General features: G+C 41.3%; 1 protein-coding gene across 1 annotated transcript in view; it reads right to left on the bottom strand.

Annotated features, from left to right (window-relative positions):
* Positions 1 to 4675: 4675 nt before the first annotated feature.
* The window catches only part of LOC110154948 (ubiquitin carboxyl-terminal hydrolase 43-like), a 222893-nt gene continuing 203757 nt past the window's right edge, over positions 4676 to 23811 (bottom strand). The window contains exons 15-16 of the mRNA XM_055152938.1: positions 21404 to 22393; positions 4676 to 5130 (exon numbers count right to left, since the gene is read on the bottom strand). Of these exons, the coding sequence (XP_055008913.1) occupies positions 5120 to 5130; positions 21404 to 22393 (1001 nt within the window). The 3' untranslated portion in view covers positions 4676 to 5119. The remainder of the gene's footprint in view (positions 5131 to 21403; positions 22394 to 23811) is intronic.

Here is a 23811-nt window from a genome sequence, read left to right as displayed (position 1 = left end):
TTATTATGAAAACGTACTTTATTTCCAAGAGCTACACAAACGTTTTTCAGGACACGAAAGCGATATCCTATGTCTGAAAACGTAATTTTCAAGGCAAAGAAAGAGTCCGCTTGCTGCTGCTGCGTGTTGTAGCTAGTTCATTCGCACTGAATCTCCACGTAACTCTTCTCTGCACCCCTTTTCCTGCTCCTGTCCCCGCTGCCCGATCCGCTCTTCCCCCTGCTCCTCACTTCTCCGGGCACGGAATCTCCGCGCACCGCTCCTCTCTCCTCTCTCCTCTCCTCTCTCCTCTCCTCTCTCCCTGCTCCGCTCTTCTCCCTGCTCCTCACTTCTCGTCCGCAAACGAAAATGTCCACGCACCCCCTCCCCCCGCTCCTCACTTCTCCGTCTTGCCTAACCAACACTGTAGTTAGTTGTTTACAAGTCATGTGCAGCACCGGCTGTAAACAAACCTGTTTCTGGCGTAAGGAGGAGGCGGGAGGAGGCGTTTCTACGTAGGAGCTGTAGGGGAGGGGGGGTGGTTTCACGCATGCACAACATTTGAAAAAGGACAAACAGTCGCTGGATTTCTCGTTCCTTGGAAAATCCTCTATACAACCTTTAAGTCATGCTGGCCTTAGCTAATGATGTTATGCATGATTATGCGTTTTCCTGTCAATATCTGTAAAAATGTTGATGTTGCAGCCATTTTTAATTGGTAAACATCCAAAAGTTTACTAATTCTTCCCTTATATCCAGGTATTATTCCCTGTTGCTTTCATCAAATATACATTAAATTGTTCAAGAGAAATGTTGCTGACAAACCGATAGAAGAGGTAATGATTTTCTGACTCGTGGACCTTCTGATGATAAGGGTTTAACCTCTTTATCAGCCGGGATCTGATAGAAAGATACTTCGACCTCCTTCTTTAGCAGATTGACTCCGGCCAGAACATCCAACAGCAACACGGGTCAAAACCATTGTTATTCAAGTCAAATTTTATCGCACACAAATACTACACGTTCGTCCAGATGAATAGTTTGACCTCCAATACGGCGTCAAAAACACCGGGTCACGTTGTGATGTAGACGCAAAACCTCAATACACTGAGAATGAGAAAGACGGCAGGCTTCATAGTTCCCCCGTTAAATACTTTTATTCATTTAACTCAGCTCTACTTCTCTTACGACTTACGACAGCGGAATGTCACCTCATTATAACCAGTAATTAACTTGTTGAATGTTTTAAAAAGAAAACGTGGAGAGAAATCACCTTGTACGCTCCAAGGATCACACTTCAAGTCACTAGTAGCTCTTCTTGCGCTCAAATACTTATACCTTCTTTATTGCATACTTTCAAAACAGCTATGCAGAAAGGATCCAGTCAACACGTCCTTAAAGATTCACTTTCACGCCGCGCTGTGTTGGACAATATGTGGCCTTGGTTTGTATTCACGTTCCGCGCGCGCAGGGCTTTTGTAGCTCACGCTGCTGGAAATGTCAAGATGTTTGTGCGATTGGAATTCAAGAGGAAAAGTCAAGTCGCTTTAAAGGTCCTACATGACACTAAACGGACTCTTGTGAGCTTTAAGTCACGTCAGGACGCTGGGATCTCCTCAAAAACACGGCCGGAGTCGCGTTTTGTTTCATTCACCGATTTCGTGTTTGAGTAATCCTGCGTTTTCAGTCTCAAAAGTCCTGTTTAGTCCTGGTTTAGACCTGGTTTAGTCCTGGTTTAGTCCTGGTTTAGTCCTGGTTTAGTCCTGGTTTAGAGGTTTAGACCTGGTTTAGTCCTGGTTTAGTCCTGGTTTAGTAGTCCTGGTTTAGACCTGGTTTAGACCTGGTTTAGACCTGGTTTAGTCCTGGTTTAGACCTGGTTTAGTCCTTTTAGACCTGGTTTAGACCTGGTTTAGTTTAGTCCTAGTTTAGTCCTGGTTTAGTCCTGGTTTAGTCCTGGTTTTAGACCTGGTTTAGACCTGGTTTAGTCCTGGTTTAGTCCTGGTTTAGACCTGGTTTAGACCTGGTTTAGTCCTTTTAGTCCTTTTAGTCCTGGTTTAGACCTGGTTTTAGACCTGGTTTAGTCCTGGTTTAGACCTGGTTTAGGTTTAGTCCTGGTTTAGTCCTGGTTTAGTCCCTGGTTTAGACCTGGTTTAGTCCTGGTTTAGACCTGGTTTAGACCTGGTTTAGTCCTGGTTTAGACCTGGTTTAGTCCTGGTTTAGACCTGGTTTAGACCTGGTTTAGTGGTTTAGACCTGGTTTAGACCTGGTTTAGACCTGGTTTAGACTTTGTTTAGTCCTGGTTTAGACCTGGTTTAGACCTGGTTTTGACCTGGTTTAGACCTGGTTCAGTCCTGGTTTAGACCTGGTTTAGACCTGGTTCAGTCCTGTTTTAGACCTGGTTTAGTCCCCTGGTTTAGACCTGGTTTAGTCCTGGTTTAGAGTCCTGGTTTAGACCTGGTTTAGACTGGTTTAGTTTTAGTCCTGGTTTAGACCTGGTTTAGACCTGGTTTAGACCTGGTTTAGACCTGGTTTAGACCTGGTTTAGACCTGGTTCAGTCCTGGTTTAGACCTGGTTTAGCCTAAAATGTGAAAACAGGAAAACACCGCCGTGTAATCCATTTATTTCAACAAAGTAACTGTAATCCAATTACCACTCACTGAAACAGTAACTGTAACTGAATACAGTTACTCATCATTTGTACTCTGATTACATAACTCCAGTACATGTAATCTGTTACTCCCCAACACTGGATAACAGTAACAGAATTCCCTCGTGTGATCCCACAATTTCCAACCAGAAAGTCAAATTTGAAACCTAAAAAAAATGTCAAATTGGGAAAAAATCTTCAACAGAACGAGCTTAAGTATGTTTAAGAATTATATTTAATGTCGTACCAAGCAGAGCAATAACATCACTGTGGAGACAAGCATTTATTTTTTTTCGAATATAGCCATTTTCAAAACAAAAAAAAAGGTAACACGGTGATCTAAACATGTTATGTGTTAGCAAATTAATGCCCCGTAGAAGTAAAACACCTTCTCTTTAAATAAAAAATTAAACTTTTACAACACCAGACCGAACACTGCAAACAGACGGCTTGTTTTTACTCGTACTCAGTGTTGGGAAGGTGACTTTTAAAATGTATTCCCCTACAGATTACAGATTACACACTCCAAAATGTAGTTTGTAACGTAATCCATTAAATTATTTAGAGTGAGTTACGTAATCTGAATACTTTGGATTATTTGATTTGCTGTAGAGAAGCAAAGACGAGGAAATCTTCACGTAAGAAGTTTTGTCTGATAAAAGAAAATAAAAAGTCCAGACTTTACTGAACCAAATTAAAAATATTATTGATAGAAGAGGAGACACGGTCCGGGTTTAGTCCTGTTAGATCCTGGTTTAGACCTAGTTTAGACCTGGTTTTAGTCATGGTTTAGTCTTGATCTGGACCTGGTTTTAGACCTGGTTTAGACCTGGTTTTAATCCTGGTTTTAGACCTGGTTTTAGACCTGGTTTAGACCTGGTTTTAGACCTGGTTTAGACCTGGTTTAGACCTGGTTTTAGACCTGGTTTTAGACCTGGTTTAGACCTGGTTTAGACCTGGTTTTAATCCTGGTTTAGACCTGGTTTTAGACCTGGTTTAGTCTTGGTTTGGACCTGGTTTAGACCTGGTTTTAGATCTGGTTTTAGACCTGGTTTTAGACCTGGTTTTAGACCTGGTTTAGACCTGGTTTAGACCTGGTTTTAGACCTGGTTTAGACCTGGTTTAGTCTTGGTTTGGACCTGGTTTTAGACCTGGTTTAGACCTAGCTTAGAGCTGGTTTTAGTCCTGGTTTAGACCTAGTTTAGACCTGGTTTAGATCTGGTTTTAGTCATGGTTTAGTCTTGATCTGGACCTGGTTTAAGACCTGGTTTAGACCTAGTTTAGACCTGGTTTTAATCCTGGTTTAGACCTGGTTTTAGACCTGGTTTATTCTTGGTCTGGACCTGGTTTTAGACCTGATTTAGACCTGGTTTTAGACCTGGTTTAGTCTTGGTTTGGACCTGGTTTTAGACCTGGTTTAGACCTAGTTTAGACCTGGTTTAGATCTGGTTTTAGTCATGGTTTAGTCTTGATCTGGACCTGGTTTAAGACCTGGTTTAGACCTAGTTTAGACCTGGTTTTAATCCTGGTTTAGACCTGGTTTTAGACCTGGTTTAGACCTGGTTTTAGACCTGGTTTGGACCTGGTTTAGACCTGGTTTTAGACCTGGTTTAGACCTGGTTTAGACCTGGTTTTAATCCTGTTTTAGACCTGGTTTTAGATCTGGTTTTAGATCTGGTTTTAGACCTGGTTTTAGACCTGGTTTAGACCTAGTTTAGACCTGGTTTAGTCTTGGTTTAGACCTGGTTTTAGACCTGGTTTAGACCTGGTTTAGACCTGGTTTTAATCCTGGTTTAGACCTGGTTTTAGATCTGGTTTTAGACCTGGTTTTAGACCTGGTTTAGACCTGGTTTAGTCTTGGTTTGGACCTGGTTTTAGACCTTATTTAGATCTGATTTTAGACCTGGTTTAGACCTGGTTTGGTGTCCGGCAATGAGTGGAATTACCGGGAAAAAACAATAAATTTTTTTATATAGCCCAAAATGTGAAAACAGGAAAATACCGCCATGTAATCCATTTATTTCAACAAAGTAACTGTAATCCAATTACCACTCATTGAAACAGTAACTGTAACTGAATACAGTTACTCATTATTTGTACTCTGATTACATAACTCCAGTACATGTAATCTGTTACTCCCCAACACTGCTCGTACTGCAAAACAAACTAATGTAAGTGATTTAGACCCATGTCTGTGTTCAATCTAAATATAACCTTATTGTATTCTTCTTGCATATTAATAAATAAATACTTCTAGGCATAAAACACAAACTGTTATCTTCCAATTTCCACCATTTGCAGAAACATCACCGCGTCAACAGTCCGTAAGCCGCCCACGGGAGACGGTAAAACGGCAGAGTCTGTCGTCGTGTACGGAGGCCTGCATAGATAAAACATAAGACACGTGGGTGGGACGTTCCGCAGTGGGCCTGTAGGGGGAGCTCTTCACTTGGGTCCAGCCACTTTTCCCGCCCCCGGGCTTCTCCCATGGCTCACGTGGGCACTGGAGATGGAGAAACAAGAACATTAGTTGCATATAAATGGTTTGTGGACCGGTTTCGAATCCCGTTTTCTTGCGTGTTATGGTGTTTGGTTATGCAGATGGTCATGAGGCGTCAGGAGTCAGATTTTAGTAGTTTCAAAGTGCGCTGTGTAATGTTTTCCGGTGTGGGTCCACGGTTTGTTACTGCTTTGCCTTGAATGTTCCACAGAATAGGCTCTATCACGCTTAACCGGCGAACGTTTGCAAACATGGCATTGATGAGTAACTTTGGGCTCTTTTGCCGGTAGTAACAAAATCTGGGAAAACCGAGAAAATGGCCCAGTTTTCTTCATCTAGATGTCAATGGATTCTTTCTTTTATTCTTTTATATTTTCATAAATTGGCTATTCATTTGTGTATTATAATTTGTCTAACTTAAAAAAAAATGTCACTGAAGTGTTCCGTTGTGTTCGGCAGATTGACGGTTACAACCAGCTCTCTGAACGTGACATCGAAAGTGCGATTAGAGTAGGCGTGGGCACATGAGAAACAGAAAATACTGGTGAGGGCCGTGCCAATATGCTTAACTCAATTTTGCATTATTCTTTATTTTAAAAAAAGCAGTAAATAGGATTGTTTTGACATGCTGGTAAGACTGGTAAGATTTTATTTTATGACTAAATCATGAAAAAGTGAGGTTGCCTTACAAAAAATGTCATAAAAAAACACCTCTAAAATAAAAGCAGTGCAGCTTTAGTCCATGCATGAAGTAAAATAATAAAATATGTTTATTTTGTAATTCCAAATGAGTTTAAAGGGGCCAATTAGAGTCAACCAAAGGGCCGTATGTGGCCCCGGAGCTGGACAATGCCCAGGTCTGGATTAAGGGCAACGCTAGGGGGCTTAGATTTGAACCTGGCGTTTGTGTAAACTAAGGGTCGACAACCTTAAATACTCAAAGAGCCATTTGAAGCGTCTCCCACAGAAAGAAAAACACCCGGAGCCACAAAAACCACATCTAAAATGAGGAGAACATTGCATATAATTTTTTGTTTCACTTTAAAGTCTGACTGAAGATGACTGCATCAGTGCACATGGAGTGAGCAGTTTTTTTTTTTTTCTTTTTTCAGCGCTTAGTTATGCAAATTATCTAAGTAGTTTTAAGTTTCGTTTCTGTAAAATGGTAACAAATGTGCGCAAAGCTGCATTAAACACATTATTCCTCAATGTATGTTAAAAGAAATGAAAGCCGAGTATAGGAAATGTATGTAAAGCAGTGGTAGAGAGAACCAATCACAGCCCTTACTGTCTGTGTTGCTTCCCCTTGCTGTCTGCATCGTTTTGACGTGTAGTTAGAAAATGTCAGACGAAGACTATGGAGTAAGAAAGCTTTCAAAAATATTCGTGCGCATAGAATAGAAAGCCGTGCGTATCTGGGAAATCCGTGCATATTTGGCTGTAGTTGCTCATAAAATAAATATTTGTAAACTCTCAAATGAGTCCAGTCGTACATAAAATCAGAATTGAAAAGATACGATGTCAAGAATTACACTCACGAAATGAAAATTTACGATTACGCTTTCATCAGTACGAATATGAATTCACAGACACTGTTGGGCAAGTTACTTTAAAACTGTACTGCGTTATTTATTACTTATTACTGTCATTTCAAAGTAATTCGTTACTTTACAATATTACTGCATTTAAAATGTAAGGCATTACATTACTATTGCATTACTCTCACCAAAATAACTGCGAAAAAGCTGAACTTTTGAGCTGTATATGGACTGAACCAGGACTAAACAAGGTCTAAACCAGGTCTAAACCAGGACTAAACCAGAGCAGAACCAGGACTAAACCAGGACTATAACAGGACTAACCTCAGACTGATTCCAGGACTGAAGAGGAGGACTAAACCAGAACTGAACTAGGACTAAAACAGGACTCACTGTCAGGACGGGCTCGAAGGTGACCGCAGGAGAAAGGACCGGCTTTGCTCCGCACCTCATGGAGGTAAGAGCGGCTGTCGCCTGATCGCGCTTTATGGACCCTGCTGCTCAGGCTCACGGTCCTAATTTCAGCAACTATTTGCGGGTACAAGACCCGGTGCAAAACTCTGCTACAGCGCGTAACTTCTACCTTCCTTCAACGTGTCCAGAAGTCCAACTTTTTGTGCCATGGTTTGCATCGTCCTCTGCCTTTTGGGTGTGAGCGCAGGAGACTTTGTCGGTGCAGAACATTTCGTCGACGTTGTGGATTTTGTCGGAGAGAAAACTTGCAGACATACAGCACTTCAGAATCACACTGCTAGAGATTGAACATTTATTTAAATTTGGCAGCTGAACATATTCTGTACTGTACTGTTCAGGAGACAGGAGTCCCTCAGCCGATCAGGACACAGCGGGAGGAACGCAATACGTGTTCATGCACTAAAAACAAAAGGCATGCAAAATTGCACAAAAAAAAAAATTCTAAAAATCAGCGAAACAGCGAGACCGCGAAAAGTGAATCGTGTTAGAGCGAGGGACGACTGTAAACCAGGTCTAAACCAGAAGTGACCCAGGTCTAAACCAGGTCTAAACCAGAAGTGACCCAGGTCTAAACCAGGTCTAAACAGCGTAGAGTTCTGGGTCGGTCCTTTCACCCGCGGTTAACTGAAGGTTTATCCGGCCGCGTCTCCGGCGTTTCACCGCTGCTGATTTCACAGTGATTTTAGCGAATTTCTATGAAGAAAAACCCACCACTTCAATCCAGGTTAAAAAAGCATTGTTACGCACGTTACTCACATTTGTACCGAGTAAAATATTACAATTTTTCCCCCTGTAATGCCTTACATTACTGCGTTACAGCAAAAATCAACACATTACTGTAATACATTACTTTTATAATACATTACTCCCAACACTGTTCACAGACGGGACTTTTCTGTCAAAAATACGTTGTCACTTCACAGACATTTATCGGGCAGAAGAAACATCGATCAAGACTGCACATGTTTAAGTTTGTAGCAGAGGGTAAAAACTGAGTAATGGCACAACAAGGAGCTACAACAGCGACCAACAAGTGGGTTCATTCAAATTTACTGTAAAAATGTCGTCTTGCCACATTGAATTCAGGAACCGAATGCTGCTGTGTAATATTGTGTAGAAACACCTCCTCTGAACCTGAAATTGCACCTGTATCTTAGTAGATAACATAGTGGAGCCAGTTGGCGAACATCAGCAGTAACGTTATCCCAGGGTTAATTGGCAAATATCTGCGTTTTCTTCATGTTTACTTTAAAACATTCACAGCTACAGCCACAGCGAGCAGTCAGTCAGTCTTAACCTTCATCTCAGCTGCATTTCTCGCATGAAATGTGAACAAAAGTTCCTCGGGACGCTGAAATGTCCCAGTTTACACCAAACACGACCAAACTGTCCTGGTTACAGACGTCACAGCCAATGAAATGTTACACATTACAGTTTAATGCAGCTTCCAGCATCAGTTAGTTTGATGAAAGTCTGATGAAAGCGTAATCGTAAATTTTCATTTCGTAATTGTAATTCTTGACGTCGTAACTTTTCAGTTCGTATTCTGATGGATAAATTACACACAATCTATTTTATGTACGACTGGACTCATTTGAGAGTTTACAAATATTTATTTTATGCGCAACTACAGCCAAATATGCACGGATTTCCCAAATACACACGGCTTTCTACTCTATGCGCACGAATATTTTTGAAACCTTTCTTACTCCATAGAAGACTCTCTGTGAATGGATGGTGAATTGGGTTTTAGAGTCCCGTCCCCCATGGAAAGCTTTGGCAAGTTCTGAAAAACGTTGCTGCTGAATCCACGGTTTTATCACATGCCCAGTTTTCGGTAACTACTCCGGAAGTCGTTGTTTCCAAACGTCTTCCAGTAAGCGTGAATAGAGCCTTTAAGGTTTGTCAAAAGTATCGACAATCAGAGTTTGAAATAAAGCTACTCAAGTCTAAAGATATTCCTGACAGTATTATTTTTGCCGGTAACGAGAAATCTAACTAATGATTCTTTCTTTTGCTGCAACGCCTTTCCTGTCAGTGTATCGGGGCTCGTTATTTTACTTTGAGTCTCAGCAGCGGTGACAGATCAGGCTGCGCTCTCTTGTAGGTTTTTCCTTTATTTTGAGAAGTAAACAAGACCGAAGTGACGGATTAGAGACAGTGATTGGCTGCACTGGCCTGAGCTGTTGTGACAGTACAGGAGCGAGTTTGTTTCAGTGATTTTTGAGCTCCGTGGAGGACAGGAGCTCAGGGTGAGTTTGTTGATTTGATAAATAAGGCCAATTGTAGCTTGTAATTTAATAGTCAAACTGTCTGTAACTTTTTTGGTAATTAGTCACTTTCATCAGTTATGTTGGGGGAGAAGCAACGAGTAACTATAATGACTTTTATGAAGGTTCTTGCTCAACATTGTCGACAATTAAAAACTGATAAATACTAAGTGAGTTCTACACATTATAAATCTGGAACGGCTCTTACTGAAAACAATCAAGAAAAAGCCAAATGCAATGAATCCGTCACAAGAGAGAATCAAACTTTTGTTACATCCAGTTGAGAAAAAACATCTTCAATAATCCGTGTATCATTCGTTTTTCAATATAAAACCAAAAATAAGAAAACGAAAAAACAACTGTTTTCTTCATTATTTTTCTCCAAAACCAAAATGAAAAAACAGGATAACGTCCGTTTCCCGTTTACGTGACTTCAGTGACTGTGATGCTGGACTTTTGCACCGCGTACGGACTGAACCAGGACTGATTCAGGTCCGGGACCAGAGCGGACCAGAGCGGGACCAGGGCGGACTCCGAGCTTTGACTCCGAGCCTCCGCGGGGTCTGAGTCTCAGCTTCGAGCTCCGGCCCTGCCACGGGCTCTGAGCCTCCGGTCTGGTCCCGGTCTTGTCTCGGTCTCAGGTCCGCTCTGGTCCCGGACCTGGTCCATTTGAACCAAAAGCTCTTAGTTCGGTTCGTTTTCGTTGGTGTGAAAGCGTCAGTTTGATGCTTTGCACCACCTCGGAACCAGCCACGGTTCTTGAGCGCGGAGGACCGGAGCAGCCCGTCCGGACCTGTAGTCCACAGCGCATTCTCACTTTCCCCGCACGGAACCAGCGCACAGACAATGACATGGAACCGCTCGGACCGCTGGTCTCAGTCTCAGTCCCGCTCTGGTCCCGGTCTGGTCCCGGTCTGTCCCGGTCTCAGTCCCGGTCTGGTCCGGTCTGGTCCCGGTCTCGGTCCCGGTCTCAGTCCCGGTCTGGATCAGTCCTGATTCAGTCCGTACGCGGTGCAAAAGTCTGGCATCGACATCATGGAAGTCACGTAAACGGGCCGTTATCCGTTTTTTCCATTCTTCATTTAAACACAAAATCGAAAACTGAAAAAAGCAATCGTTATCCGTTTTTTCATTTTGGTTTTGGAGACAAATAATGAAGAAAACTGTTGTTATTTTGTTTTCTTATTTTTGGTTTTATATTGAAAAACTAATGAACGAATGATACACAGATTTTCAATGTCCACTTCAGCACATTTTTCACAAACTAAAGTCTGTATTTTCACTGAAACAGGCTGAAGAAGTACACCTGTCAGCGACGCCGTGTTTGTTTTGATTTGTTTCTCTTCACCTTTGACTTCCGACCAAGCCTCGGCGCTGCTTTCCTGACAAGTTTTTGAAAATGAAAACTCTCAGAAGTGAAAGAAAATCGCATAAACATAAACACGACTATTATTTTCTGTTAAAAGTTTCATTCTGTTGTCAAGTTGTCGTTTTTTGATGGGGTTAGAGGCTTAAGAGCGCGTCTAATAGCCCGGAAAATATGGTAACCAATCACTGCTAACGGGGCTAACTGGTATATTAAGCTTTTCCCAAATCCTGTAGGAAGAAGGACAATAACGTCTTTCCCCTTGATAAAATTCACCAAACATTCTCTTTTTTCCGGCTTTAAATCCTCGATCCTGGGAATTGTTGCCAACACAGAACGTACGGCTCTTCACTGATTGACTGGTGCCTGGTCTGGGTCTTTTATCACACGCATTGTGTAGCTGGGTTATTCCGATAGTAACCGGGATACTTGTGGCATGTATACGCAGTACCCCCGGTTTACTGCAACATAAAGTTGAGTGCGCATGCGTCCAAAAGACACTTTCCAGCCTCTCACCACAACAGTAGTGACATAAATAAATTGACCAACATAAATAAAGTGACCAAACGAGTGAAATGACTGTAAAATAAAGAGCTGCGCTAAACCTGCACACGTACAATCTGCACTCGTACGACCTGCACTCGTACGACCTGCACTCGTACGACCTGCACTCGTGTGACGCTGAAAAGCTAAAACATGAACTATCTCCTAAAACTCTATACGCACGGAACACACTTACCATCATTAGCGCCTCTTCTGTCACAGAAATAACACACATAATCCACAGAGTCGTGTCATTTAGTCCAAAAGAAAACTGATCGCATCAGCGGCGCAAGGAGCGAGTTGTTTTTTATCACCGCTAGCAGTTTATGCTAATTAGCCAAACGGTCTTAAGTTTCGTTTCTGTAAAACGTAAACAAATGTGATCACAGCTGAATTATCTGATCAAACGGGCTGATGTGTCTATAGTGTTTATGGTTTATATGTTGTAAAGTTGAGTTTATTTATGCAGAAGATTTTAATGAAGAATCTGCACAGTGGATTGTGGGAGATCTCGTAGCTCCTTAGCTTCTTATGCTAAAGGAGCTCACGGTTTGTATTTTTCCTGGTTTATGAAATTGATTTAAGTTAATTTTTGCGCCTGCGCATTTGTAAGATTATGTCAAGAAACCGGGATACTCCATTTGATCATGTATGTATGAGTGTCCAGTGCGCATGTAAACCAGTAATACTGACATAACCGGGATATGGCTAATAACCGGGTTATTGATGTGCATGTATACGCACTCATAGATAGAAAAGTTTAATGCTGTATGCGGAACAACAGGCAAAGCAGTAACTCATCCACGGACACACGAGCAGGTAGCAAACCCTTCAGAGAAAAGTTACACAGTGCACCTTTTAATTCAGGGGAAATGGTCAACCAACTATCGCCAAACTATTTAATTAGAAATCTTTGTTTGGTTCTTGGTCCCATATTATGCAAAGCGTGACATTTGAGCTTCACCGTCGTGTTTCAGCATTGTTCCCTCATCAAAAACATACCCGGAGTCGTATCGTGGCTTTGTTCAAACTAACACTTCTGCATATTTCCACAATTTGCTCCAAAAAGTCCAAATTATTCCTCAAACTGTGCACACACGGTCTAATTTGTCTGGTTCAGGGCTCATATGCCACCACTACAATGGCACCTCGCTAATAACTGCTATTTTTAGCCTAATTTAAACTGCTCCACACTCCATTGTCGCCAGTGGACTGCGTAGTTTAGTGCGTTTCGGGTCCAAAAAGTTGCAAATTGGAATGTCCGCTAATAAAAAGGAAAAACGAAAGACCATTTTTAGGAGAAAGTGGGGACTGCTATTCTGTTTTCTCAAGTAAACTTATTTGAGGAACTGCTCATTAATACTTCAGTATTTTGAGAAAAAGTTATGGTTACTTCTTCTCGCTGTGAGAAAGTCGACAAGTGACAAAAGCTTCATGACAAATTTAAAGGTCCTATATTACACAAAACTGACTCTTGTGAGCTTTAAGTCATGTTATAAAGCTGTTACCGCCTCAAAAACGATGACATGCTGTTATTCTGACATGCCGCTATTTAGATATTGATGTCTGCGTTGTGGCATAAACATTTTTCACGTGTCCCACTACTTTGACTTTTTTTTTTTCATTGTCAGAGTAGCAGCACTTTACTATTTTTCAAACATTCCGCTTTTCCGACATGAATAATAATAATCTATAATAATATATCTAGGCCTATATATTGTTTCACAAAGTCTATGAGAAAAATGAATGTGAAATTTTATTCCTGAACCGGGGGGTGACAGGTCTCTGTTGAGCTCCATTAACCAGGTCTGATATCGAGGGTGTCCCAAAACATTTGACATCATTTCGCAGGCCGACAATTTTGGCAATTGTTGTTGAAATAACCTCAAATTTTCACAGAAAGTATAGAAACAGATCAAGATTTTATATTTAAAGTTTTATTTTTGTTCTGTTTTCAGGCTGAGCCATGCAATTCATTCCCAAAGAGGAGTCATTTTGCATTTTGGAATCTGCTCACACACAGTCACCCAAGACTGTGCAACCTTCAATGCAAAATGTGGAATTAAAACTTCACTTCACCAAACTTGCAATTTTTTTGTGAAATCCAATTTTTTTGTGAGGTCGTTCACATTTCAAATTAAATGCAATTTGTTTGTGATCTCCAGTGTGAACTTTAAATGCCCCAAAAGTGTCCCGCAGGCGCACTGGAGGACACAACGACATCCCATGCACTCAGCATGCTCAGTGTTTACAGAAGTCATCTAAACGCTGGGCCTGTCTCCCAAAATACAGTCCAGTTCTTGGTAAAATGGACAGGTTACACGTCCACAGCCGCTTCGTTTGTTTCGTTTGTATTTGGCTCGCAGACTCTTTATTTTTCACACTCAGACATTTCTTTGACAATCATTTAAAAAAAAATGCCCGGTTCGGATAAGATCCCTCCAATTTGGCCTGAATACAGCGACCCCTCCAAATATTAATAAACTCACTAACCTCGCTTTCCCTCCATTGACGAGACTCTGAGCCTGACGTGTAGGTGGGAAGAATGTGACCTGACCATTCAGACTGAAGTTGCACGTCAAAAGATCGGATATGTATCAGTTTTAGGAGCACATATCCAAGTGGTCTGGGTCACATTTGAAAAAAATCGAATTTGTGTCATTCAGGCTGTCATTAAAAGATCAAATACAGGAGCATAGATGCCAAAAAATCGGACTTGGGTCACTTCAGGCTGCAGTCTGAACGTAGCCTTAGTAGTTTTCAAGATAATTGATTTTAAAATTATGTCAACATTTTTTAGGACACCCAGCATTTGATTTTGTTTGGGTGATATTAGCATTTTGACTCTTTGTTTCGATTTAACTCTAAGGATGGAGTTGTAACATAGCCTCTTTCTCCTCTTTTCTCCACTCTTTTCAAAATAAAGACGTACAGAGTTTAAAAAAAGAGAAGATTTGAGAGAGAAGTCCAAGATTTGGTTAGATTTGTAAACGACGACAACCCATCTGTGCCCGAACATGATTGGCTCATAAATACGTACATTTCTAATCTGTCTTTGTGTGAGCTCACTAGTGCCCCTTATGTCCACTGCCTGTAACTGCAGAAAAAAAAACATCAGTAAACAAAAACAAGAATGTAGCCGCTGATATGCTAAGTTTCTAAACACAAAATGAATTGCTAGCGAGAAAAAAGCTGTTAGTGTTAGTATGTTAGGACTTAAGCCATAAGTTTAGTTGCCTGTTTGCGTTAAGATGGAAATAAGTCAGAGTTATTGCAACAATTACTGAAACATCATTAGGCTAACTGCATTTCATTTGGGATGGGGCTCTCGTCCAAAGAAATGCTAATGTGATCGATTTTTGAAGTTTTCTGGGCGTCTACTTCCTAAATTGAAAATGCGTTTTTTTTTTTACTGTTGTTGGCCACTTTTTGTAGAAGTTACCAAACAAAATCTCTGGTGTGTGTTTGGACATTTGGTTGCCTGGAATCCAGAATAAAGATTAGATTTTGATTTATTGTCATTGTACGAAATACAACTAAACTTTGACAGAGCAAATTTGTAGCTGTAAAAATGAATAAATATAGACACATTCTCACATCCATACCAATAAAAATATTAAGTAAATAAATAGATTACTGCACTGAGTCCCTTCAGGTCTTTTATCTGTGGCTGCTCGTGGATAGAAGCTGTTTGTGCGTGCTGAGGGGAGTTTGAAGCCTTCCTGAGGGGAGAGTAGTCTTCTTCAATACTTTACAAAAATATAGAGTCTGGTCACAGTTCAGATGAGCGTGATTGACAGGTGGATTAGCCAATCAGGGGCGTGCGTGGTCTGTTAAAAGGACAAAAGAAGCCAGATCTGGGCGGGCGAGAACGGGAATGAAAATTAGGCTACAGTTCTTTGCGGGAGCGAGCGGAGCAGGACTGCACAGTGCGGGACTGTGTCCTAACAACACATAAAAACAGATTTTATAATAAGGCAACTTGCATACAGCAGTGTTGGGGAGTAACAGATTACATGTACTGGAGTTACGTAATCAGAGTACAAATTATGAGTAACTGTATTCAGTTACAGTTACTGTTTCAGTGAGTGGTAATTGGATTACAGTTACTTTGTTGAAATAAATGGATTACACAGTGGTATTTTCCTGTTTTTACATTATTTTTATTTTTATTTATTTTTTTTTTTCAGTAAGTCCAGGACTAAAACCAGGTCTAAACTAGATCTAAACCAGGACTAAACCAGGTCTAACTAGATCTAAACTAGATCTAAACCAGGTCTAAACCAGGACTAAAACCAGGTCTAAACTAGATCTAAACCAGGTCTAACTAGATCTAAACTAGATCTAAACCAGGTCTAAACCAGGACTAAACCAGGACTAAAACCAGGTCTAAACTTGACCTAAACCAGGACTAAAACAGGATTTAACACGATTTAACAGGACTAAATCATGCTGCGCGGACGTGTAACCTCGTCTTCTATCAATAATATTTTTAATACGAATAGGTATCCTCGTCTTTGCTTCTCTACAGCAAATCAAGTAATCCAAAGTATTAAGGTTAAGTTACTCACTTTAAGTAATTTAATGGATTATGTTACAAACTACATTTTGAGGTATGTAATCTGTAATCTGTAGGGGAATACATTTTAAAAGTCACCTTCCCAACACTGGCATATAGAAACAGTAAAGTTAGAGATTAAAAATAAGATTAACGCGATAAAAAAACATAACGCGCTAAATATGACTGTAATTAATTAATTGTAATTAATGCAATAATTTGACACTCCTAAACATAACATATGTAAAATAGTTTTATGGTAATTTAATAATTCCACATTTCTGCACGTATCATAAAAAAACACAAAGGCGCGTTATGTCATTTGTAGAACTTCTTATTTCTCCCTTTTTTATGCTGTCCACACGCACCACATGTTGGCACAGCGTAAGTGATTGTTGATCCAGACACTAGACTCCTCCTGCTAAGATTCACTTCTAATTACATTAGCATACACTTGGAACAAAAGTGCTCGGAATGCTAATGCTGTCCCAAACACTGTAAAAATGTCCAGGCAGATCAACGACATATCCATAGAAACAAGGAGATGATGAACTTCCAACCAAAAAGTTACACAGTGCACCTTGAATAAACTGAGCGTTTCAAAACATGTTAACAAAAACTCTTGAAGACACAGGCACATTCAGTTCTTTGTGAAGGACACTGTGAAAGCTGTTACCTACAAAACTGCAGTCTTTGAGTTTCACTAATTATGTTGATTTAATTTCAAGTCTGTTCCATTTGAATTTTCATTCGAATTAAAAAGCCCAGGTGTAATTTTAATTTATTGTTGTCAACAAACATCAAGTGCTATATGGTAAAAGCTGCTTAATAAGAAGAAAAAGTAGACTGTAAAAACCCATGTATTATTCGTTCATTCGTTTTTCAAAATAAAACCAAAAATAAGAAAATGAAAAAAACAACTATTTTCTTCATTATTTGTCTCCAAATCCAAAATGAAAAAAAAAAAAAAGGATAATGATTTGTTTTTTCAGTTTTGGATATTGTTTTATTTATTTCCCGTTTCTGCGACGCCGGACTTCTGCGCCGCATACAGACTGAACCAAGACTAAACCAGGACTAAACTGGTCTCAGTCTTAGTCTCAGTGCCGGTCTCTGTCCTGGTCTGGTCCCGGTCTGGTCCTGGTCTCAGTTGGTTCACCGTCACTCGACAGTCTACGCGGGCGCACCTACAGGCCCGTCCTGACACTCCTGGGTCAGTCGTGGTTTAGGACTGAGGCCAGGACCAGACCGAGACCAGGACCAGCAAAGAGACCGGGACTGAGACTGGGACCAGACCAGAACTGAGACTGGGACTGAGACCGGAACTGAGACCGGGACTGAGACCGGGACCAGACCAGAACTGAGACAGTTTTAGTCCTGGTTTAGACCTGGTTTAGACCTGGTTTAGTCCTGGTAGACCTTGTTTAGTCCTGGTTTAGTCCTACTAGACCTGGTTCAGTCCGTACGCGGTGCAAAAGTCCAGCATCGCACTTTAAGTCACGGAAACAGGAAATGGCCGTTGCCCGTTTTTTCCATTATTCATTTAAACACAAAATCAAAAACAGAAAAAAACAAATTGTTATGTGTTTTTTCATTTTGGTTTTGGAGACAAATTGTTTTTTTTTGTTTTCTTATTTTTGGTTTTATTCAGAGAAACGAATGAACGAATGATACACAGATTTATCAAATACAATCTATTCATTTTTGTGAGCGTTTTCTCAGGCACTTTTTCCGTCAAATAAAGCACACTGTTGCTATGAATCACAGTAAACCAACATCATTACATAATCCTTGATCTTTGACATCTGAATCTCTGTCATGATGCTTTTATAAGAGGGACAGACGGCCGTTTCTGTGTCATGGTCATAAACTTTCTAAGCAAGTGCGTTAAGGGAATGTTTGTATTGGAAATCACTGCATCTCGCTCTGAAACTGCTGCTCTCAGACTTGTCATTTTGGTCTTAAAATGTTCATAATCCAGGGTTTTTTATTCCACTATTTTGTCCGTAATTTAAGACCCCACTTCCTACTAAACCGTTTTCTCACACAGGACAGTTACAACACTTTTTGGTCCTTCGTAAAACTTATCGCTGCTGTCGTCCTTTTGTTATTTTGCTCCTTCTTTATGCAACAAACCGAAGATTAATTTATTCCGTAATGGAGCCTACAGCGCAGAGTCCTGCAGGGGTCCAGTTTAGGAGACTCGCACCCACGCAGTACAGCACCGCACCAGCCCGTTAACCTGAGATTATATCAAACGTTTGCGCTGCATATGCCAGGAACTGAACCAAGACTAAACCAGGACTAACCTAGGACTGATTCCAGGACTGAAGAGGAGGACTAAACCAGAACTGAACTACGACTAAAACAGGAGTAAAACAGGACTAAACCAGGACTAACCTAGGACTGATTCCAAGACTGAAGAAGAGGACTAAACCAAGACTGAAGTAGGATTAAAAAAAAAAACAGAGAGACCACGAAAGGTGAACCGTAATATAGCGAGGGACGACTGTAGCGCTTTTTACAGACATCGGTCACAAAGTGCTTCACATACACCAGATAAAAACAGAAGATATATTCATAATAAAATAAAATCGGTCATAACAGCTCTAAACCTGAGAGGGCGTGAAAGCTTGTGTAAAGAGAAATGTTTTTATTTGCTTCTTAAAAGCATCTACACTGTCTAGAGAGCGAAGGTGAGGAAGTGGTTCATTCCAGAGTTTAGAGGAGACGGCTTGAAAGGATCTGTTGCCTCGTGTTTTAAAACTTGTCCGAGGGACCATTAGCAGGCTGCGGGTGGAGGTGTACGGCTTTATCGGATCTGTGGTGGAAGCGGGAGTCATGTAGGGCCCTAGAGGTCAGCACCAGAATCTTTAAGTGGACACGAAAAAGAACAGGGAGCCAACGTAAGGATTTTAAGATCGCAGTGATATGAGTGATATGCGCTCTCCTGGTTCAGGTCAGGAGCCTTGCAGCACAGTTTTGGACAATCTGCAGTCGGGTAAGTTCCATCGATTTTGGTTCCAAATTAGAAGTTATTAACGGTACATATCTCGATACATAGGCCACGATACGATACAGTTCAATAAAAAAAAAAAGAAAAAAAAGGTTAAATCACAGCTGTGACACTAAAAGTCTTTGTTAAACCACTTCTTGTGCAAAATTCATATGAAACACGTCCATTTTAATCCTCAAAACAGTGAAAATGTAAAATGTGTCGCATAAACGAGTTTCCTTCAGCTAAACAAGCAACAAAATTGTAGCACTGTAACAAAATAATTTAGTAAAATACACCAAAAAACACTCTTGGCGATATATCGATACAGCAGCCCATGATCTTGATACTATATCATCACATTAAACAATACGGTATTTCGATATTTTTGCACACACCTAAGCGAGGGTATTGAAATGAACGCCCCTTCCCAACCGCACCAATGGTTTGTTGGAACGTGCACATCGCAAGCTGTCAATCAAACATGTTGTTGACACTAGTGGAAATAAACGTAGGGAAAGTAGGCACCTCATACTCATTTTGTGGTGGCTCCCAGTTCATTTATATCCATTTATATACACAGCTGATAGTCATGGTGCAATATCACAGCAACTGAAAGGACTAAGTGAGCGAACCTAAAAGTTCAAACTAAAACGTGTTAATGGCTCATGGTTTAAAATCAGGTACAGGCCCTTTAACGATAAGGATAAAGCAGTGGATTCGCCTTTCAAGATATCCAAATCTCTTCACGATGCATTATTCATACGCTGTATAGTCGCACACATATTACCTTCTCTCGCCTGGTGTCGGCCATTTAGATTTGTTCACTGGGTCTAAATTAGCCTGGTACACAGTGTCCAGCATCACAAAAAGGACCAGGACTGGGAAAGATGCATAATTTAGATCTGTGCTTCCCAGAGTTTTCTTGAATAACTCCAACAACCTCCCAACTCGAGTACTGGATAAATAAACGTTAGTAGTATATTGTCGATTTTTACTATTTTATTTTCTTGTTTTAATGATTTGATGTCCTCCATTACAACCTTAAACGAACTGTAGATACAATTTAGATTTTTATTTTGTAGAACTGAGCTACACATGTCCTGAGATGCGAGGTACAGATGTTCAAATAAAATACAGCTTTTACTACTTTTTACTATAACAATGCTAATGCTGATTTCTTCTTAATTACAATGAGCCTCACAGTGCTAGTGCAGCCTCTGCAGCTCAGTGAGGCATGGCCTGTCCATAAACTGAAAATGGGACAAACTTGGATTGGATGTGTCTCTATCTGCAGGTGAAGGCTCCGGCAACACAGGCTCAGGTCTGGAAGGGTTAAAATAAAGGAACTAGAATCACAACTAAGGGCAATTTTAGTACATTTTTCCACACCTGGATTTTTTTTCTTATTTTTGCTATTAAACTCATGGCAAACATGTATAAACAACATTTTGGACATAAAAAATGCTTAATTTAGAGCCTTAGCTACAAAAGTCCAAAATATCAAGTCTGTAAGTAAAATAAAAGTATCTTTATTACCCTTAAAAAAAAAAAAAAAAAAAAAAAATGCAATCACCTCATGACTTTCCTGGTGTTATGGAAACAGCTGGTGTCAGGTCCAGACACAGAGCCACATCATTTCCTGCATTTCCATGGTGTTTATTGCATTTGTATTTGTACATTTTCAGTGAAAGATGTGTAATTTGCCATTTATTTGAGTATAAAATGCACTTAGACCTGCTTTTTCAATTGTTACGGACATAGACTCTTAGAGCAGTCGACCATTTTGACTCACTACACTCATAGGCAAAGTTTGGGCTGATGAAAATGGATGGAGCACATGCGTTTGGAGGTAAACAAAGTTCCTATTGGACACTCATTTTCCCAAGAAAATGCCGAAATAATGCTCGGAAAGCTACAAATGTCAGCTGTTCAGGGGGGAAAAGGTAAGTTTCTGTCTTTTATGGTTGTAAAATGATGCACGATTACGTAAAACATGTCTGCCGGTATCTCTGGAAGGGTTAAAACTGTAAAAACGCAGATTAGATGCAGTTTTTCTTTTTTGTTGTTGTCGTCATTTCCAACAAAGAGCTGTTTTTTATCCAAATATCCATACCCGGGGTTGTGAAACACGTTTAGATGCGCTTCTGTGCACCACCGCTTTTATATCATTTTAGGATCGCGTTAATCTAGCTGGCAGGACTTGAGAAATAGTCATGATAGACACATTTATCTTTTTATGCCGTGTTTTTGGACGCCGGCGAGGCCTAAGTCACACAATGAAAGATGACATTGTGCTACGCAGGGTGCTGGAAATCAATAGTTGCCAGCAGCTATTTGAAATGATCTCATAATAGTTCGATGTTGTTTTGAAGTTGTTTACAAAAACGTCAGATTTGCATAGTACAGGACCTTCAGCGTGTACTTTTATCAGTGATTAATATATGTTTTTTGTTTGTACTTTCATTCATAATCATAACGCGAGGGTTGACATTCCCCCTACTGTTTTGCGTCCTGTCCTTAGAGGCATACCCAAGGGCGTGCTGCCGTATCTGGCCCACTGGAGCGTGCTGTATCCGGGCTTGTCCGTGAGCGTGGAGCGTTGAGCCGGAGCGCCCCCTATGGTCCCTCCGTTCCTCTGCAGCGACGCGCACCTCCCGTACCCCGAGAGCAGGTTCGAGGAGCTGTGGGCGTGCGCCAGTTCGCTGTCCGGCGCCGTCCTCCCGTTGGCCAACCTCCCGTTCGGAACGCCGTTGGACTTCCGATCGTCCGTGTAGATCATCCCGTTGGAGTAAGACAGCTTGGACAAATCCGTAGAAGCTGGTTTACCGTTTAGTCGGCTGTGAAATGGAGACCCGGGAACGTCTTTCTTTCTATAACCGGGTTTGAGAAACGACAAAAGGTTCTCGTGGCTGTTTCTGTCGTGCACGCTGAAGCCGCTCTTGTCCTCAGGATCGAGAACCATGTGCAGCAGGTCTTTTTGCATCTTGGAAGAGGCGCCGTTTTGGATCCGGTTCCGTCGGAGAGTCGAATCGCGGCTCGCTGGGGCGCTCTGGCTGAAAGCGTTGTCGAACAGAACTTGTTTTGGAAGCGCGAAGTCCAAAGTCCTTCCTTGGTCTAACCTTTTGGAAGATCTCAACGTGTTCTCGGTAAAAGTTCTCCTCTGTCTTTCCGGGATCCGTGGGGACTCCATGGTGGCGCTAACAATGCTCCCGTTTGGAGAACTGAGCCCGGACTGCAGCATTCTCCCGTGGGCGGTTCGTAGAGGAGGGGTGGCCACCAGCGACACGATGGGCTCTTGGGTGCATCGCGGTCTCCGTCCGGATTCGAGGTACTCTACGAGCTCGCCGGGCTGCGGAGGTGGAGGCGGGGTCAGGGGGCGGGGCTTGAGGCGGTCCTTGGACGCCAAAGACCAGCGGAGAGGGAGGACCCTGCTCAGTGGATCCTTGGGCTTAGTGGGGGAGCGCATACTTACGCTTCGGCCGTTTGTTCCGCGGACGAAAGGTTTGGTGTCAAAGCCATCTAAAAACAGCATTAGACAAAAGCATTACTACAGCTACAGCCTGAGCGTGCAGTGGGTAGGATTTAGAGACAAAATGAGAAAAAATTAAGGATGCACCAGTATTGTTCTGATACTGATTTCGATACTTGCTTTATAACTTTGCCAATACCCGATTTATAATACCCAGCATTTATTTCCTTTAAACAAAAGTAAAATAAGTCAAAACTGATCCAAATGTGTTATGTAACTGCTGTATGTCCTGCTGCAGATGCACAGATGTGGACTGTTATTTTTTTCTTTGTGTGTGTGTCATGTTTCCTCAGTGGCTCAAGGCTTAACCACTGAAAACCTCTGCACTGTGGTATAAAAGGGATGGACACTAAAACCCGGTGTCATAACAGACCTGCTGCTTAGTTTAATGACCTCTGCTCTGGTGTGTAATTCTATTATTCTATTGTTCTCTGTGTGATTCAGTTCTGACTGATCAGCACAAAGGCTTGAACAAAGCACGGGCTGAAAGCCCAGGCCAAATCTTACAAAGTTAACTTTTAGGTGCTTTGAAAAAATTCTAGTTGAAAAAATTGTGGAAAAAACTCAAATACAAAATCCAAGTTTTGTGAAAGCTGCAGGCGTCCTGTCAGACAAATACAAGCAGTTTGATTTCACCAAAAATACATCACGCTCTGTGGAGAATTCTTCAGGACAGAGGAGCTTTATCATTATTCTAGGATTGCACTGATACCGATACTGGCATTAAATATCGGTGCTGATACTGAAAAATTTGCTGTATCAGGTGTTGGTTCCATCAGTTACGCTGATACGGTGATTGGGCATTTGGATCTAGATTTGGACCATTAGAATGTCTCACAATGTTCGACCTTTTAATCATACAAAGCTGGCCTGATTCATCAGACGGTTTCACTTCGTAGAAACCGTCTGACCTCGCAGGCATTAGAATTTGTTTGCTCGACGGTAGGTGGGTACTTTTTATCATTTAACCAGTCGATGCTATTTGGTCGTGATGTATGTAATGCGCCACTAACAGGGCTAACTGGTATATTAAGCTTTTCCTAAATCCTGTAGGAAGAAGGACAATAACGTCTTTCCCCTTGATGAAATTCACCAAACATTCTCTTTGTTCCGGCTTTAAATCCTCGATCTAGGGAATCATTGCCAACACAGAATATATGTCTCTTCTCTGATTGGCTGGTGCCCGAACTCGCACTTCCAGAGTTTTTGCAAACCGTCTAGTGTATTCCGATTCCTGACCTAGTCGCGAGTCGGAGAGAAATGAAATCGAGCGGTCACGAAGAATAAACAACAGTTACATACCACACTTGGATCTCTTGTGTAATCCAATAAATGTGTTTTAAGGAAATAAATGCCATTTTCTGTCTCAACTCTTGTATTGAAATCGGTATTGTAACTCAAAAAGCTG

Source organism: Boleophthalmus pectinirostris, unplaced genomic scaffold, assembly GCF_026225935.1.
Source record: "Boleophthalmus pectinirostris isolate CB_2022bp ecotype Guang Dong unplaced genomic scaffold, ASM2622593v1 HiC_scaffold_17, whole genome shotgun sequence".
Lineage (NCBI taxonomy): Eukaryota > Metazoa > Chordata > Actinopteri > Gobiiformes > Gobiidae > Boleophthalmus > Boleophthalmus pectinirostris.
This window is presented reverse-complemented; position numbering and strand designations above follow the sequence as displayed.